This window comes from Vipera ursinii (assembly GCF_947247035.1).
Source record: "Vipera ursinii genome assembly, chromosome: 1".
NCBI lineage: Eukaryota > Metazoa > Chordata > Lepidosauria > Squamata > Viperidae > Vipera > Vipera ursinii.
Window position 1 is genome coordinate 29,644,619 of NC_139512.1, and position 20,495 is coordinate 29,665,113.

The window sequence follows — 20,495 nt, forward strand, 5'->3', positions numbered from 1 at the left end:
TTTATGTTGTTTAAATTTATAGCTGCTATTAGTTTATTTTAATTATTTAATTAATTATTTAATTAGTTTTTGAGAAACACTTTATGATGCAGTATGAGGAGCAACATAGATTAACAGATTAGCACACTGTTCCTTGCACCTTAAGCAGAGGTAGATGAGACATGACTGTTGTTATGTGGGCTGTATCTAACATTGTATCAGTGAACTTTCGGTCATATAACCAAATATGTGTGCTGCACCCTCCAAATTAAAATGGAGTTACTCTTAAAAAGTATCCAGAAGTGCAGTTAATTATATCACATACGACAAATCAAATAACATCTGCCTGATTGCCAGTTGCTCACAAAGCACTGTATAAGACATTGGCTTAATGTTTAATGCCCTACATGGCTTGCATTTCTAATATTACAAATTTATTTGGACATTAGAATTACAGGACAGATTTTTCCCCCTGAAATTTCCTTCCATCTGTATCAAAGGGTCTGTATCAGGGGTCCCCAACCCTCAGTCTGGCACTGGTCAGTGGCATGCCAGAAACTGGGCCACATAAACAAGCAATGCCCCATTGGCAGGATGCAGGTAGCACACAACACCATGTCCCCTCCAGTCTGTGGAAAAACCTGTCTCCATGGAACTGGTCCCTTGTGCCTAAAGATGGGGGGCGCTGGTCTATATAGTATATGGGAAATAGCCTTCTCTTGAGCTGGTCCCAAGCTATGAAGCAATTGTGGATGAAGACAGATTAGTTGCCAATAAATAAATAAAGCAGATACAAGACCTTAGGAAATAAAGACATCTTGATATCAGCAATATATCCCAGAAATAAAAATTGATCTCAACTTCATATTGAGATCACAACAAGATATAATTTTACATTACAAGATGTAACTTAGTTTATTTAATCTAATTAATTTAAAGGACATTTTAATTCCCCTTTATGTAATTACTTGCGATGCTTAAGTATTTAACCATAGACATTAATTTGGGAGCCATGAGTTGTATATCTAAATGAACAATTGTGGCGAAGCTGGATAGCTCTGCTTAGTAAACTACCTCTCATATTGTGAAATACTCTGAATTACAAAATTTTATCTAAATCCAAACTAGAGGTTTTACTATGTAACTGTTGAATGAGATTAATTTTTCCCATTTGATACTAATATACAAGATGAAATAGATAGGGCCATTATATTTGGTCAAAAACTTTTAATATTTAAAGTTAAAATGATTAGTGGATTTTTGGTGCATTTCTCATTAAAAATACAATTTAAAATTCTAATAGAATCTGCTATCTGTCCACCGTTAGTAAATCTATGTTGTTCCAAATTTATATAAACTTGCTTAATCTTTTTAATTTAATTTAATTTAATTTAATAATATTTGTATACCGCCCTTCTCCCTGAGGACTCAGGGCGGTTCACAGGGCAGAATAAAATACTAAATACAAACGTTAAAACAAGATTAAATAATTGCCCATATTAAAACAGTTGGAATAAAATTCTAAAACACCAAGTTAAAATTAAAGCACAAAATTAAAAAACCCCACCAATCCCCATCAGGCTAGGCCGGCTTGTACAAACAGAAACGTCTTGAGGTCGCGGCGAAAGGAGCGAAGATCGGGCGCCATCCGGAGCTCTACCGATAGCTGGTTCCACAGCTCCGGAGCGCCCACAGAGAAGGATCTCCCCCTGGGGGCCACCAATCGACATTCTCTGATCGGTGGCACCCTGAGGAGGCCCTCTCTGTGGGAACGCACAGGGCGCAGGGAGCTTGATGCCGGCAGCAGATGTTCCCTAAGGTACTCCGGCCCCATGCCATGAAGGGCTTTGAACACTGTTACCAGTACCTTGAATCTCACCCGGAAGACAACTGGCAACCAATGCAGCTCACGGAGCAGCGGTGTAACGTGGGAGTATCGGGAGACTCCCAACACAACTCTCGCGGCTGCATTCTGTACCAGTTGGAGCTTCCGGGTGGTCCTCAAGGGCAGCCCCATGTAGAGAGCGTTGCAGTAGTCCAGACGAGAGGACACGAGCGCATGAGTGACCGTGCACAAATCATCCCGGCTAAGATAGGGCCGCAACTGGCGCACCAGGCGAACCTGGGCGAAGGCCCCCCTAGTCACAGCTCCTATATGGTCTTCCAAGGTGAGCCGTGAATCTAGGAGGACTCCCAAGTTGCGAGCCCTGTCTACGGGGGGTAATAGTTCACCCCCCATAGCCAGAGGTGGAATATCCAAATAAACCCGGGATGAAGGTATGCAAAGCCACTCAGTCTTGTCGGGGTTGAGTTGGAGTCTGTTCCTCCCCATCCAGACCCGAACCGCCTCCAGGCACCGGGACATCACGTTGAGGGCATCACTGGGGTGGTTTGGGGTCGAAAAGAAAAGTTGGGTATCATCAGCGTACTGATGATACCCAACTCCAAAGCCACGAATGATCTCACCCAGCGGTTACATGTAGATGTTGAACAGGAGAGGCGAGAGGACCGACCCCTGAGGAACTCCACAAATGAGAGACCTCGCGGTCGACCTCTGTCCTCCTGCCAACACCGACTGCGAACGTCCCCGGAGATAGGAGGAGAACCACTGTAAAACTGTGCCTCCCACTCCCAATCCCCTGAGACGCCGCAGCAGGATACCATGGTCGATGGTATCGAAAGCCGCCGAGAGGTCTAATAGGACTAGAACAGAGGAATATCCCCTGTCCCGAGCCCTCCAGAGATCATTCACCAGCGCGACCAATGCCGTCTCCGTGCTGTGCCCGGGCCTGAAACCCGATTGGTACGGGTCTAGATAATCCGCTTCATCCAGGACCAGAGGGAGCTGATGCGCCACCACACTCTCAACAACCTTCGCAAGAAAGCGAAGGTTGGAGACTGGACGGAAGTTGTTCAATACAGCTGGGTCCAAGGCAGGCTTCTTGAGGAGAGGCCTCACCACCGCCTCTTTCAAGACGGCGGGGAAGCTACCCTCACTCAGAGAAATAAATAAACTATAAAAATCTTTTGATTTTATTCAAATTTCATTTGGTTGATAGGATTCAGCTGTCTTTGTAACTTTTTGGTATCATGACTAACCAGGCTTGATAACATGAATCAGAGATGTGATTATCCTGTAGTACTCAGTCAAACAAAAGAATTAAAATAGAGGGCAATTATTTTTGAAATATTTTTATAAACAGTTAAAGTAATACCATCAACTTTATTTAATTACTTTTCTATTTCTTTGGAAGATAGTTGGTTGCAATATTTTATATGAACTTCTTATCTGGGAGTGACGGTAATTGAGTGTAGAAAATCATTTATTTTATTTAAATGTACATGCTCTGATGAATACAGTTAGCATAAAGCTGTATACTTCATTTATCTATTTATTTTAACATTTCTCTCTGAATATACTTTAACTGGGTTATTTTAATCTGTGAAGCTTTCTTTTTTAATTTATTTGCTAATAAGTCATATGCCTTATTGCCATGCTAAAATTTCTGTTAAATACATATCTACTTGAAGGCAATTTTATTATATTCCAAGACATCTAATCCTCTTCTCTTTCCCTCTAATCCTCTTCTCTTTTGAATTATTTTTAACATCTTTATAGCCTGTATTTCTATGTTTATTTTAACTCTACTCTTCTTTTAGAGAAACAAAAAGGACACATACACAATAATTAACATCATTAAAATTGTAGTTAATATTTCTTAACAAAACACTAGTTTTTAATAGCATTTATATATGTAAATGTATGTGTTTGCATGTGTGTGTGTATAACAACAACTATATAAGTATTTACTGTATAGAAGGCTATATATTTTTATAATGTAAAACTTGTATTATGCCAGTTGGTGGGAAGATTACAGTGGTTGCAGGAAAAAAATAGGTATTATGTCCGGAAGCTACAGTTGCAAGAAAAAGTATGTGAACCCTTTGGGATTACGTGGAGTTTTACATGAATTGGCCATAAAATGCACTCTAAACGTCATGTAAGTCACAACAATAGAAAAACACAGTCTGCTTAAAATAATACTATGCAAACATTAGCTGTTGTCATGTTTTAATTGAATATAAGATGGAAACATTCACAGTGCAGGGTGGAAAAAGTATGTGAACCTTTGGACTTAATAACTGGTTGACCCTCCTTTGGCAGTAATAACCTCAACCAAACGTTTCCTGTAGTTGCAGATCAGACCTGCACAACGATCTGGAGTAATTTTGGACCACTCCTCTTCACAAAACTGTTTCAGTGTAGCAATATTCTTGGGATGTCTGGTGTGAATCACTCTCTTAAGGTCATGCCACAGCATTTCAGTCGGGTTGAGGTCAGGACTCTGACTGGGCCACTCCAGAAGGCGTATTCTGTTCTGTTGAAGCCATTGTTTTGTTGAATTACTTGTATGCTTTGGGTCATTGTCCTGTTGCATCACCCATCCTCTGCGGAGCTTCAGTTGGCAGACAGATGGTCGTACATTTTCCTGCAAAATGTCCTGATAAACTCGAATTCATTTTCCCATCAATGACAACAGTCCGTCCAGGCCCTGAGGCAGCAAAGCAGCCCCAAAGCATGATGCTCCCTCCGCCATGTTTTACAGTGGGGATGAGGTTTTGATGTTGGTGTGCTGTGCCTTTTTTTCTCCACACATAGTCTTGTGTGTTTTTCCCAAACAACTCAATTTTGGTTTCATCTGTCCACAGTATATTTTGCCAGTAGTGCTGTGGAACATCCAGGTGCTCTTTTGCAATCTTCAAACGTGCTGCAATATTTTTTTTGGACAGCAATAGCTTCCTCCGTGGTGTCCTCCCATGTACTCCATTCTTTTTTAATGTTTTCCTTATTGTAGATGTGTCAACAAAAATGTTAGCATGTGCCAGAGATTTCTGTAGGTCTTTAGCTGACACTCTAGGATTCTTCTTTACCTCATTAAGCATTATGCGCTGTGCTCTTGCAGTCATTTTTACAGGACGACCACGCCTAGGGAGAGTAGCAACAGTGCTAAACTTTCTCCATTTGTAGACAGTCTGTCTTACCGTGGACACATGAACATCAAGGCTTTTGGAGATACTTTTGTAACCCTTTCCAGCTTCATGCAAGTCAACAATTCTTGATCGTAGATCTTCTGAGAGCTCTTTTCTGCGAGGCATGGTTCACATCAGACAGTGCTTCTTGAGACCAGTAAACCCAAAACAGGTGTGTGTTCTTAAAGGGCAGGACAGCTGACTTTGTAATAATGCCGCTTGGGGTGTGTGTGAAAGCCCTAACAAGCAGGCATATACATAGAATGAAGGCTACTGCTAAGCTTGTAAGCTGCCCTGAGTCTTCGGAGAAGGGCGGGATATAAATGTAATAAAAATAAAATAAATAAATAAATAAAAATCCAATATCATCACACTGATTGGAGTCAAGGTTGGCTCACTCCTGGCTCCAATTAGCTCTTGGAGAAGTCATTAGGCTAGGGCAGACATGTCAAACACAAGGCCCGGGGGCCAGATCCGGCCCGTGAAGTGGTTTCATGTGGCCCGCGAACCATCCTGGAAACAATGAGGGAACAGCCCCCACTGCCTTGGCCCTGGCCCAGAGACCCTCCTTCTGCCAGAGACCCTCAGATCTGTCCCACTCCTGCCCAGGCCCCCATAGGCACCCTTGATGCGAATGATGTAGAGCTGGCCATGCCCACCCAGTAGGCCATACACACTCTAGCCATGCCCACCCAGTAGACCATGCCCACCCAGGCCACACCCACCCGGCCCCCTGAGGGCAACTGCAATGCTGATGCGGCCCTCAATGAAATTGAGTTTGACACCCCTGGGCTAGGGGTTCACATACTTTTTCCACCCTGCACTGTGAATGTTTACATGTTATGTTCAATTAAAACATGACAACAGCTAATGTTTGTGTAGTATTATTTTAAGCAGACTGTGTTTTTCTATTGTTGTGACTTACATGACGTTTAGAGCGCATTTTATGGCCAATTCATGCAAAACTCCACGTAATCCCAAAGGGTTCACATACGGTACTTTTTCTTGCAACTGTATTAAATACATGGGGATTGTTATCCCCAGGAAAATATTTACTTTAGTAGGTAAGAACATTTAAAAATACTTTATCCAGATGAAACATATTAAAGAGAACAATCAGAAATACCCCTGTTTATGCAGAATAATTAGTGTTGTGAAAATGAACCTTTCCATCAAGATGGATACATATTTTTAAAGTAATGTTTATGTTGGTTCAACATAAATATTTTAGACAAATTGATAAGCTAATGGTTAAATTCTCTTAGAAAGAACAAACATTTCAGCTTCTGAGGACTTCCAATGGTAGAACTCTCAGTGATTGTTTTGGAAAAAAAGAGATTTTAACAGCAGCATTAAATAAGAGATTTCTGCATTCCTGTATATCAGTTTCAGGCAATCTCAGAAAGTGTTAATTAACATAATGAGTTTTTGATATATTAGTTGTTAGATGATAGGTTTATTATAATCTGTCTTGAATGTAATCTGCATCTGCATAAGCAACAGTCCTTTCCTTCTCCACCTCATCCTAATTTAAATCTGTCTAGCCACTCTGTGGATCTGATGAGGTGAGGTGTGGAGCTTATGTCTTTAAATAAAATTAGTTAGTTGAAAAAGATACCACCGGAGTTCTTCAGATAGGTTAAACATGCTTGCAAAAGTAGGTTATAATGATTTCTTAAGTAAAACTGGCTTAATGACAAGATGTTTACATTTCAAAAAATGTGCAGTTTGTTCCTGCATTTTGATATACACTTCAAACAGAAGAAGATTTTGCTTGGTTATCTTGCATATTGGTCATTGGTTTTGCTGGAATGGAATACAGAAGTGAAATGAAATGTCTGCAAGTAAACAAGCTCAGAGAGCACCAAGACTACTATACAGAGATGGATTTATTGCATATTTGCATATAGTTTTGTTATGAAAAAAATTGTATGTAAATTTGGCTTTATATTGTGACAGTCATTCATTAATCTTTTAATGTATGGTTTTAGACTTACAGAATTTGAAGATACACCTGCAAGTCAGCTAACAATAGATGAGTTCATGACCATTGACCTTGAAGAGGAATGTGATCCTCCTTCATTTACAGCTGGTCAACGAAAGATAAAGATTCAGCAGGTGAATCTTTCAGTTATTCACTTCCCTAATTCTTAATTCTTTTTGTAATAGGAGAGAGAAAGCTTTGTCATGCTATCTTTGTAATATTATCCTACACTTCTTTCACATCTGAAGCCCGAAGTGACAGAACCCCCCTATATATATGTGTGTGTGTATACATACATATACATACATACACATACATATCTACAAATCAAATACACACACAGATAGATAGATAGATAGATAGATAGATAGATAGATAGATAGATAGCATAAGTAACACCAGTAAGCTATGTAATAATGGCTGTAGTTCCCTCACTGCATCAGAATCTAATTCAATAAAAACATTCTGAACAGAAATATCAGAATCTGCTTAAATTCTTTCCTACTTATCTTGATCATTAAAAAATATAATTTTTTTGGCTGTAATTTCTCTTAAAGCACTTGAGACTTTGCAAAACAGCTGTCAGATATTTCTAGCAGCAATCAGACCTGGAAATGAAAAATTGAGGTTCAAGTATTTCTGAGCACTGATTAGTAAATAATAGTACAAGAATTTCAACCAATACTTTGGCTTCACACACACACAGACACACACACAGACACACACACACACACACACACACACACACACAGAGAGAGAGAGAGAGAGAGAGAGAGAGAGAGAGAGAGAGAGAGAGAGAGAGAGAGACATACACATGGCATTTAAAGCAGTTAGCTGGTTACTTTTGTTTCTCCTGTGTCTGTGCCACACAGTAGAGGAAGCTACTCTCTTCAGAGAAGATAGAGTAGCTTACACCTGGTTATTGTTTATACAATGACAACAAGACTCTTTATCAGAATCCACTATTATGGTATCATTACCAATATCTCATCTGATCCCATTTGGATGTTCCTTCCTTAATGTACAAGAAAGGCAGTTCTCAGTCACATATATGGGCGTGCACTGTGTCAGTTCTGGGTCTGAGTCAAACGAATAATGTGACTTCATGCCTTTTTACGGGAGGGGAGTTGCCAGTGGCTGTTACAGAGAGGTGTTTTGCCCCTGGACCTGTAGGTTTTAGATAAGATCACCAGAACTCCCAACTTTCCCTTTTTAGGGAAGTTGTTGAAATGATAATTGTGGATCAACTATGAAGTACCCTAGATCAGGGGTCTCTGACCTATGGGCTGCAGCCTGGCCTGGCCTGCAGGCTCTTGGCCAGCAGGCCATGGAAATGGCTGGCCGGCATGCACATGCATAGGCACGCATTCCCCACACTCACGCTAGTGCCCATGCCCCCATTTGGGCATGCATATGGGCACAAATGGGGCTGCTAGTGCCGGGTGGGTGTGCACAGCCCGTTTGTGCATGCCACATGTGTGAACAGGGATGCTAGTGCCGTGCCGGTGCATGTGGCCCTGTTTGCATGCATGCACCAGAAAGGTTGGAGACCTCTGGCCTAGATGAAGTAGTTTACCTAAAACCTTTTCAGTCAGGATTCCGGTCTGGGAATGGGATGGAAACAGCAATGGTTAATTTGGACCTGGTCCTCTTAGATCTCTCTTTTTTTTTAACACATTGACCATAGTCCTATAGTTGATGTACTACTGTACTTGAACATTTTGTGGGATTGGGGCTTGGAGGCACTGTTTTGCCATGGTTCTGCTATTTCCTCAGTAGACAGGTTCAAGTTAGGGGTAATAGAGGCTGAGAGTCATTGGTCCCAGATTTGTGAAGTTGGGACTAGTTACATTCTCTCAGTTTTAGGTAAGGAGACAGTGGCAAACCTCTTCTGAAAAATATTGCCAAGAAAATTGCAGGGACTTGTCCAGGAAATCTCTGAGAATCGACCACAGCTGAATGAAATTATCATCAATCTGAGTTGGGAAAAAGCGTTCACTCTGCCTGCAAAACTGTCGCAATTGTTTACTGTGGATTTACTGGAGTTTATTTGCTTTGCACAAATTCTAATCAATGTATGCTTCACCCCATAGTATATTGGCAAATGTATTCTGACTTACAAGAGTTGGAATTTTTCTTATGATTCATGTAAGCTTGTTATATTGCATGTAGTTTTCTTGTCTTATGTATGCCACATTCATTCTTCTACCCCAATTAGCAAAGGCCACAGCTGGAAAGGTATTTGCTTGATAATTAGTTCCAACTCCCCCTTGCTTCCAAGTTCTCCTTTCATTAAAATTCTGTGTTTTAACTGGTCCAGTTTAAAATAAGCATTGCTATTAATTATGATCAAATTGCATTGGATTCGTTCCAAAATGTTGCTTGCCAAGACATGCAGACTGTCACTGAGTCAATTTTCTGAGATAGATATTTGTGAACAATTATTAATTTTGCATACAAGTTATTATAGCTGTTAAAAATAAATCTTTGAGCTGGATTGAATTTGCCTCCAGAATATTTTCTATAGAACTTTGTGTATATATGTTCAAAATCTAGTCTTTATTTGTGACATATAGAAGGGTTTTAAAAAAAATCTCTGTCAGACCTTAGTTGAACTTTATCCTGCTGAAAGTTGTTGAATACATTTTGAAACAGAATAATGCCATCACAAAGATATTGGACCTGATTCAAAAGGATTTTTGCAAAATGAGCAGAGAAGAAATACAAAAAGTATTTAACTTATGGTAATTGCCACATCTGTGAAGCATTTTCTATTGAATATTTGTAGCAAGTGAAGGTGAATGGCAAACTCCTCTCAACTCTAGTCTTGCTCCTGAAAATTACCCCTGCCTGGCAATTAAATTTAGGGAGGAAAATAATTGCCAACAGTGGACTTTCAAGGCTCCAGGGAATAGATTTGGAGCTGAGGGAAATACTCAGAAGGCTGAAGCCCCAATGGCACAGGTCCAGCAACATCAGTAGGTAATACTGCCTAATGTACTTAGAATGAAAATTTCTAACATCTCTCTTTTCTCTTTTCCCTGTCCAGCTTGAGAAGGAATTGTCAAAAAAGCTTGAAGAATTAGAAGGTAAAGTGTATATTCTGTCAGTATTTTTTTTATTTTTTTTTCAAATTTATATGATCACTTATCTAATCAGTGGAAATCTATCATATTATCCCTTGTTATTTTGATCTTTTTTATAGTTTTCTATTGTCATACAGTAGAAGAAAGGTATTGCAAGATATTATAAGCTCTTAGCCCAATATCAGTTCTCGTTTTAATAACGGTGAACCAAACATGTTTAATGTTAATCGTCAGAAAATCTGAGTACCGTTGTCATCTATTATGATGTTAGTTTATCTGGAAGATTGTTCATTCCAGCTACGGTAATTATCTAGCTAATGTCATGTATTTGCCTCACTGGAGAGACCTTTCTTTGGCCAGATTATCTGTTTTGCCATCCATGTTAATGGAAGGGAAAGCTAATAACATCTCAGTGCAAGAGCATTTATGCCTTTACTTGGTGGGGGGAATCGAGAAAATTACACATGTACTATTGTGCTGCTATATGGCCTGGTGCACAGATTTAATAATATATATCCTGGTAGGTGTTGTATGGAAAGAACATTCTTCTGTTATCAGCAGATCCATCTTCAAAAGTTGCTTTGAAGGATTTTTAAGTTCTTTCTATAGATTTGGGGTTTTTAACTGAACAGACAGCAGAAAGACAGACATGCTTTTTAATAGGCTAAAGAAATAGGCTAAATCTAAATTGATTTAATTGTTAGAGAATTTCATTTTTCAGTTCTTTCCTTTTTTATTGTCCTTTTTTATATGTAACTGACAGATGGTCTTTGACTATAACTAAAGTTTATTTTCTTTCCCTTCATTTCCATTATGTCCAATTTCCTTTGCCCACTAGTGATTTTTCTGTTTCTGGCAGGTGAAATAACAAGCTATCAAGATGAAATAGAGATTGAATTAGAAAATAGCCGACCCAAAGCAAAAGGAGTTTATGCAAATTATAGCAAGGATGGTAAGTTGATCTGAAATCCATTATTCAGGAATATGCTTAAATAGGAAAATAATTGTATGGCAGTTTGGTAATAGAGGCATACATTCCACAAGATTGATTTAAAATAAGGCAAGAGTGGGATAATATTAAAAAATATGAATCCTTTAATATAGCCACCTGCAACCTAGAATCTCATGCTTTATTGGATTAAAATTTTCATCATCACCAGCTATTTGAGAGGTGAGTTGGTGGAATGTCTTTTAATGGGAAAGGGAGAATGAATGTGATTTGTGCTAGTACTGGCTACCCGACCTGAGACCGCTGATTTCCTTCCCAAGTATCTTGAAAATGGAATTCAAACAGCTGCTAGAGGAAGGGACAGGGAAGGCTTATGAGTTGGTGAGGGCAGGGTACTGCAGCTATGAAGCTATGGAATTATGCAAGTATGATATATAAATAACTTCATTTTTGTCCTGAGCCTCAGTTTTGCAAATTAACAAATACTTTAAAAGTGTGATTGTGGCAGTACAATGTTTGATTTCACAATTTAAAAATCAATAAAATAAGTGAATAAAAAAATCAAATGCCAAGATTTCTATTTTCTATAATTCAGCTGATCATACCATGGTATTATCCAGGAGACTTCTGGGTGAAAATAGTTTGGATCAAGAGGTTGTTACTGTCCAACAGAAAAAGTGAATTTTGGAAAGCTGAAAATGGTGGAGGCATGTAGTGAGTTTTAAATGGCTGAATGCCAGCTACTTGAGCAGCTACTTGGGAAAATCACTTGAGCTATACTATGTAAACACTTTTGTATGAAATTATAACATTTAAGAGAATGGTGTATTATTTTATTTATTACAAAAGTACTTCAATTTAACAGAACATTGGGCGAAAATATCTGTGTATTAAAACCATTTATTCAGTGATTAGTTGAAATTACGGCAGCGCTGAACAAAAGGAATGTATAGCCTTTTCTCAAAGTGACAGCTATTACAGTGCTCCTACAGTCATTTGATTAAAATTTGGGGACTTGGCAGCTTGCCTGCACTTATGATTGCACTTCAGCTGCTTCCCCCTTCTCTATCCATCTCCCCTCCCCATTTATGTCCTTTTGGCTCACCTTTGCATCATCTGTGGCCTTTTGCTGTCTCCTCCTGGCCCTTCGCATGAGGCTTTTTACCTCATTGTCCATGGCATCCTCACGAGTCCTGTGGAAGATTACCTCATTTAGTCAGCAACTGTCTCATGAAGGGCCAGCATGGGCACACCTTGTCAGCAGCCAGAACAGGAAGACAGGTGGGGAGGGAGAGCACAGAGCTGCAGGTGTCTCGGAGTGCAGGGTGGTGAGAGTAGCTGGGATTAGGCCAGGGTGTCCCAGTTTTGCTGTTGGGATCACTGAGGTTTCCTGGGGTGGCTGCAACCTCATACACTATTATGCTGCTAGGCTGGAGTGGCTGTGGCTTGTAGCCGCAGAGTTGGAGCACACTAACAAGTCCCTGAGCTACAGTCTGGAATGCCCCAGAGCTGTGTAGTTCTAGGTCTTCTTGCCTTCCTGCAAGGCAGGGTGCAGCACGGAGAAAAGGGTAGAGATTGAGTGGGAATATGCAGTTGAGAAGAGTTGAAGGGAAGGTAGGCTCAGAGCTGGAAGGGACCAAGCGTAAAATATCTTGGATTGGGGTAATGTCCAGTGGAATCTGGTTAATGATGGCAATAGGGAGTGCTGGGATTGTCATTGCTAAGTGGTGTGTCACCTGACATCACTCATGACATCTATATTGCTTAGGAATTGAAGTTCCAGTCCCAATTACTATCAAATCTTTTAATTCCATTTATATCCCGCCCTTCTCCGAAGACTCAGGGCGGCTTACAAGCTTAGCAGTAGCCTTCATTCTATGTATATGCCTGCTTATTAGGGCTTTCACACATACCCCAAGCGGCATTATTACAAAGTCAGCTTAATTGCCCCCAACAATCTGGGTCCTCATTTTACCTGCCTCGGAAGGATGGAAGGCTGAGTCAACCTTGAGCCTTGTGGGATGCGAACCTGCACTAATTGCAGGCAGCTGGTGTTACTTAAGGAGGCATTAGCCCACTGCTCCACCAAGGCTCCACCCTAGCCTCTGAACCCAAACTCTACTTCAGCTGCTGTTCCAGTAATTGTCTGCCTGCCTGTGTGCCCCCCTGTTCTTGAAGATGCCTCCCTCAGCTCTGTTTTAGGTTTATTGTATTTTAGGTTTATTCTACCTATATTTACTTTCTCATCCTTATTATAGCTTATAACATGCAATGATATAAAAATAGCCAGATCACTGTCAACAACTCCATGTGTCGTTGAGTGTCAGGAAAGACCTAAAGCCAATATCTTGTTATTTAGGTTTTTGAAGTTATTAGCAGTTGTCTCTATATGCTGTTTTGGTATTGTTTTAATATTTTCATATAATGTATCAACTAAATACATACTTGGTTTATTAAGACTGTTCTTAATAATACTATTAATAAGATTTTCCCCCAATGCATATTTTGTGCTGTTGTTGTATACAGAGCCATACTAAATCCTTCAAGGTTTCTGAAATTTATGCATATGATATGAAGTAACAATTCCTTTTTGATACTGTTAAATTGTGTTTTCCCTATTTTCCAAAGTTGTCCATATTTTTATATGGGATGAGTCTTGGGAACTGATCTTGGCTCAGTGGTGGGGCTGTTGCTCTTCCTTCTTTTTATTATTTTAGCAATAATAGTAATCAGGGTGAGGAAGGCTCTCAGTGAGAGCTAAAACTATGCACAATTAAAGCGTACTTGGTTGCTGAATCTTATTTCTTTGATGGCCCCTACTACATGGTTTAGATTTCAATTCTTGGAATAGTACTTCATTATCGAAGTGCCATAATTCAGAGACAAGATGTAGAAGAATTAATTCCTAATAACATCAGTCATGTTCATAAAAGCAGGCTCTGCACCCATTATCATGAGTTCATTCAACTCTGGGACTCTGTCTATATCTTCAAAGGAGAAATAGCATTGCAACTCCTGGCACTAATTACCATTTTGATGAAAGTGTCAGCTCTACAAATGACTCTTTCCTATTGCGAGGATAAGTTTAAATGTACCACTACTCCAGCCCGCCTAGCTTCTGACCTTCTAGTGCTGTCACTGAATGTCTTTTGTGGATCTTGGAAGCTAAATTGAAAACAAGAAAAGTTTGGCTGACAGCCATAAAAAAATCCCATGCCCGTTTAATATTAAGTGATGACGAAGTGGTTAGTAGCATCCAGAAGCCTATTGAAATAGGTGGATATACTTCAGCAGAATGTAAAAGCAAGATCCTGAGTGAAAAGGTACATTTTGAGACTCCCAGACTTAATAAGGAGAAGCCAACGCAAACTCAAGTGGCAATTCCAAAATAGAGGTCCCACCAAGGAAAAGGTAATTAATTGTTGCTTTTTTGAAGGAACTAATCATTGGCATGAAATATATCCATGTTAATTACATTATTAGATAGCATGCTGGATAGCTGCGTAGCAGTTTAGTCTAGTGGTTAAAGCATTAGGCTAGAAATCAGAAGTCTGCATTCTAGACCTGCCTTAGGCATGAAAGCCAGCTAGATAATTTTGGATCAGATACTCTCTCAGCCCAATCCACTTTATAGATTTATTGTTGTGGGAAAAATAGGAGAAATGAGTAAAAATATGTTCTCTGCCTTTAGTTATTTATAAAAAAATAAAGGGATAAAAATCAATCAAACAAACAAACAAGCAACGAACAACTTAGTATTGCTCAAGTGATGTCAAGCCTGACTCATATCAGTGATTTTGCTTAAAATCCACTATAATTGAACTCTCAGGAGATTTCAGTATTCTACAGTTCTGTATGTTTTTTCCATTTGTAATTGGAAAATTGGTCTAATTTGAACCCACTCCTAGACATGTGAGTAAATGTAACACTGTAAGCCAGAGGTCCCCAACCCCCGGTCCGTGGACTGTCACCGGGCTGCGGCATGCCAGAAACTGGGCTGTGAAGCCCCATCCGTGAGATGCAGGCAGTACATTTATTTATTATTTATTTATTAATTTAATTTATATACCGCCCTTCTCCCGGGGGACTCAGGGCGGTGAACAGGGCAATACATAAAAACTAGATACAAAAATTAAAATTATTAAAACATGATTAAACAATGCCCATAAATTAATACAAATTTAAAATTAAAGTCATTTATAAAAATCCCACCCCATCCCATCAGGCCAGGCCAGCTTGTTTAAAGAGATGAGTTTTAAGATCGCGCCGGAAGGAGCGGAGATCGGGCGCCATCCGGAGCTCAACTGGAAGATGGTTCCATAAATCCGGTGCACCCACAGAGAACGCTCTCCCCCTGGGGGCCACCAGTCGGCATTCTTTGACCGGTGGCACCCTGAGGAGGCCCTCTCTGTGGGAGCGTACTGGGCGGAGGGAAGTTGACGCCGGCTGCAGGTGCTCCCCAAGGTATTCTGGACCCATGCCATGAAGGGCTTTGTAGGTCATTACCAACACCTTGAACCTCACCCGGAAGACAACTGGTAACCAATGCAGCTCGCGGAGCAAAGGTGTGACATGGGAGTATCGGGAAACTCCCAGTACAACTCTCGCGGCTGCATTCTGTACCAGTTGGAGCCTCTGAGTGGTCTTCAAGGGTAGCCCCATGTAGAGAGCGTTGCAGTAATCAAGACGAGAGGTCACGAGCGCATGAGTGACCGTACGTAAGGCATCCCGGTCTATATAGGGCCGCAACTGGCGCACCAGGCGAACCTGGGCGAAGGCCCCCCTAGTCACAGCTACAATATGGTCTTCTAAGGAGAGTTGTGAATCTAGGAGGACTCCCAGGTTGTGAGCCATATCTACAGGAGATAATGACTCACCCCCCATAATGAGGGGTGGGATATCCTGAATATCCCGAGATGCCGGTACGCACAGCCACTCAGTCTTGTCAGGGTTGAGTCGAAGCCTGTTCCTCCCCATCCAGACCCGGACCGCCTCCAGGCACCGGGACATCACGTCGAGGGCATCACTGGGGTGGTTTGGGGTCGAAATGAAAAGTTGGGTATCATCAGCATACTGATGATACCCAACTCCAAAACCACGAATGATCTCACCCAGCGGTTTCATGTAGATGTTGAACAGGAGAGGCGAGAGGACCGACCCCTGAGGAACTCCACAAGCGAGAGGCCTCGCGGTCGACCTCTGCCCCCCTGCCAACACCGACTGCGAGCGTCCCAGGAGATAGGAGAACCACTGAAGAACGGTGCCTCCCACTCCCAATCCCCTGAGACGCCGCAGCAGGATACCATGGTCGATGGTATCGAAAGCCGCTGAGAGGTCTAATAGGACTAGAACAGAGGAATATCCCCTGTCCCGAGCCCTCCAGAGATCATTCACCAGCGCGACCAATGCCGTCTCCGTGCTGTACCCGGGCCTGAAGCCCGATTGGTACGGGTCTAGATAATCCGCTTCATCCAGGACCAGAGGGAGCTGATGCGACACCACACTCTCAACAACCTTCGCAAGAAAGCGAAGGTTGGAGACCGGACGAAAGTTATTCAAAACAGCCGGGTCCAAGGCAGGCTTCTTGAGGAGAGGTCTTACCACCGCCTCTTTCAAGGCGGCGGGAAAACTACCCTCACTCAGAGAGGCAGATATAACCGCCTGGAACCAGCCTCGTGTCCCCTCCCAGGCTGCATAAACCAGCCAGGAAGGGCACGGGTCCAATAAACGTGGTGGAGCTCAGCCTCCCCATGATCCTGTCCACTTCCTCCGGAGTTACAGGATTGAACTCCTCCCAGATGACATTGACAAGACCGCTCGTGTCCTGATCGTCCGATACTGCCCAGTCGGAGTCCAAACCGGTCCGAATCCGAGCGATTTTGTCCGACAGATGTTGACTAAATTCCTCGGCACGCCCCTGCAAGGGTTCCCCACTCACCTCCTGATTAAGGAGGGAGCGGGTCACCCTAAACAGGGCGGCCGGGCGATTATCTGCGGACGCGATGAGGGCAGCGAAGTAGTTAGACCTCGCTACCCTCATCGCTGCGAGATAAGACCTAATATGGGTTCTTAGTCGCAATCTGTCGGATTCAGATCGGCTGGACCTCCAAACGCTCTCTAGGCCCCGTCTCCGACGCTTCATCTCCCGGAGCTCCGCGGAGAACCATGGAGCCCATTGGGATCTGCGCCGGGTCAGGGGCCGCAAGGGTACAACTCGGTCAAGTGCCTCCGTGGCCGTCCACGGAGTACATGAAACCACGACCCCTCTGGTCCACATAAAAACCTCTTTCCACTGAACCAGTCCCTGGTGCCCAAAAGGTTGGGGGCCTCTTGTCTAAGCTACAATAGGTAATGAACTGTCTGCAGCAAGGACATCATTTCGGGGAGCCCCTCACATGGATTACTCTTTTTCAGGATGAAATGCCTACTGACATTGTATGTGGTATTATACAAATATTATGAATATGTTACTATACTTGGTAGAGTTTCATAAAAATGGATGTCAAACATTTTAAAGAGAAATGATCAGTTTATAACTGGAATATGAAATAATGTTAAAACACAGTTGGACACAATTTACTAATTTGGAGGGGAAAATTCATGTGTTTGCTTATGTGCCGCATAGAGATTACACACGTTACTGTGCAGAATAAATGAGCTAGGCCTTTTGTCTTTCTGAAGATATGACTTTGGTCCTTTGACAAGCACAGATAACAAACTGTTGAAAGGTAGAAAAAATAATCTTGAGAATCTTAAGAAACTCGTAAATAGATATCAAGCACTTTTAATTTTATCATATCTGATAACATTTGATCCTCTTACCATTAAAGATTGCATAGAAGATACTATTTCAAGTATATTTGGAGATGAGGATGGAGAAGATGAAGAATTGGCAGCAGCTGCAAATCATCTGAACATGGACTTTTATAATGAACTTCTTGATAAAGATAGATCAAAAGAAAAAGAAATTGCTGTAAGGCCATCTGCTCTGGAATCACTTCTTGGACCTCTTCCTACTGCAGCCAGTCTTGGAATAACAGAATCTATAAAAGAATGTATCTTGACTAAAGACCGAGATCATAGTAAGTATAAATTTATTGGTAAATTATTCATTTGAATAATCACCAAATTATGATACTTTGTGAACATTAATTGTGGGCTTCTCAGGGCACTAGTGTTTGCATTTTGTAGTATTTATAAATGTTGCAGTTTTTTAATTAGTTCCATAGATTTTCTTTTTATTTGACATGTTTTCATTCTTTTCAAAATAGATTTGTTGGCTTACACTGTACATATGTGGTTTTCATATAATGAATAAAATGTGGCTTTCTTCATGCCTTGAAAATGATTAAAACCCTAGTAAGGAAAGAGTGACAATATTCAGCATGTCACTCAGGATTGAACTGAGAAGTTTTTGATGTTCTTTGAACTTGGTTGCTTACTTGCAGACTTTTCATTGCCCAACCAGATAACATCATCAGTACCTTATACTTCATATTTTCTGTGTTTTGCTGTTCCTTCTGTATACATGCACTTACAATCTGAAGACTCATGAATATCTCTGGGATATTTGCAGGTTGTCATAATGACTTTGAGGTTGGTAGGTAAAGTATTTAGTATTCGCACTGTGACCCCATCTCTGTAGAACACTCTACCATTGGATGCGAGAACTGCTCCCACCTTTTTGGCCTTCCTGAAGGGGATGAAACCTTGGTTTGGCCAATTGACGTGGGGCTCCAAGGGAGGTGCTCACCACTGGAGGTGTTTGACGGGGTAAGAAGATATCATCCCCATGCCGTACGTCTCTTGGTCCTGGACTTTTGTATAGTTTAGGTTTAGGTTTAGGTTTATTCAATTTCTATACCGCCCTTCTCCCAAAGGACTCAGGGCGGTTAACAGGGCATATATAATAAATAACAGTACAAAAATTAAAAAGAGATTAAACCAATGCCCAATTAAAATACAATGACAATAAAATAGTAAAAAACCTGTTAAAAAACCCTCCCCATCAGGCCAGACCAGCTAGTTCAAAGAAGTGGGTCTTCAGCCCGCGGCGGAAGGAGCGGAGGTCCGATGCCATCCGGAGCTCAACCGGCAGTTGGTTCCATAGTGCCAGAGCACCCACAGAGAAGGCCCTCCCCCTGGGGGCCACTAGTCGACATTCCCTGACTGGAGGCACCCTGAGGAGAAATTTTAAAAATTAAAAATTTTAATTTGCATACTTAGAATAATTTAATTGCTTTTCCACTTATCTTTTTATGATTTGTAAGCTGTCCAGAATTGCCTTATAGGGGAGATGGGTGGCATATAAATGTAATAAATAAAAATAATAGTAATTTATTGTCTGCTATTTTATCATGATCTGCTAGGGATTGCCTATAATTCATTATAGCTTTCCAGTTGTACATAGAGGTACCCTACACCTTCTACAAAGAAACAGAAATCTAATTTGGGCCTCATTAAAGTATTGGGTTGTCCAGAGAACAAAAACAGAATGCTGGAGGATATAGATTTGAAGGCTGAGCCAAAATGACGTTACAATATTCTTGGAATCAGAGGCATTGAAACATGATATTTCTAGAGAATAAAGGGCAGCAGACAAGCCAGTGGTGCAAAGTAGATGAATCCAAGTCATACATAGGCTTTTCCTCTGTTTAAAGAGAAATTATTTTCAAAGTGTGTTGTGCCTCTTTTCCGAGCTTATACTCAGTTTTTACGTGTTTCCTCCTCAGAATTGTGAGAAGTTATATTTACAATTTTAGCAAGAGTTGTCAGCTTTCCTGCACATGCACACACAAACAGGGCTGAGGGTTATACAGTATGTAGTGCTGGGACCAAAAATTGCTCACCTCTTTTTATATATATCTAATTTGAACCAGACATATTGATAGATTAGCTGACTGCAGATGCAGAAATTCTATCTTGTTTAATGAAGTGTGCAGTGTAATAGCAGTGCTTGCTTCTTGATTCCTCTTCAGAATCAGTACATGGTACCTGTTTTCTGCAGCCATTAATTTCCTTCTCATTTCTGTGACTTTCCATGACAAGTGTTGTGTGCTTTTATCATCACTTTTTACACTCCTGTCCCTGCTGCACACCCTCACCCTTATTAAAGGTGCCTTTTGATCTTCAAATGCTCCAGACCTGAGGCTCAGGTGGGCTGCATACCATCCCTTATAAATGTTTAAGAGTAATATAAATCTATAGGGAATTTTTCGGGCAGTTTGTGTACTATAGAGTAACTTCCTTCATCTGGTGGCCTTTTGGTATGTTGGACAATTGTCAAAATCATACTAGCTGGAAATTCTAGAGGCAGTGGTTGAATACATATGGAGCGCTCTATAACACACTAAAACAAGAGAACTTTCCCCCAATTCCTTCCAGAAATTTCAGCTATAGCTTCTATTAGTTTTAACTTCATAGCCAGTAATCAAGAATAATAGGGGTTGTTATTCCATGTACCTAG

General features: G+C 41.0%; 1 protein-coding gene across 6 annotated transcripts in view; it reads left to right on the forward strand.

The window, feature by feature from the left end:
- Positions 1–20,495, forward strand: part of BRF1 (BRF1 general transcription factor IIIB subunit) — a 224,397-nt gene that overhangs the window by 114,323 nt on the left and 89,579 nt on the right. For all 6 annotated transcript variants that reach the window (XM_083351085.1, XM_083351089.1, XM_083351087.1 and 3 more), the window contains 4 exons: positions 7,002–7,128; positions 10,044–10,083; positions 10,940–11,032; positions 17,860–18,111. In XM_083351085.1, the coding sequence (XP_083207211.1) occupies positions 7,002–7,128; positions 10,044–10,083; positions 10,940–11,032; positions 17,860–18,111 (512 nt within the window). The remainder of the gene's footprint in view (positions 1–7,001; positions 7,129–10,043; positions 10,084–10,939; positions 11,033–17,859; positions 18,112–20,495) is intronic.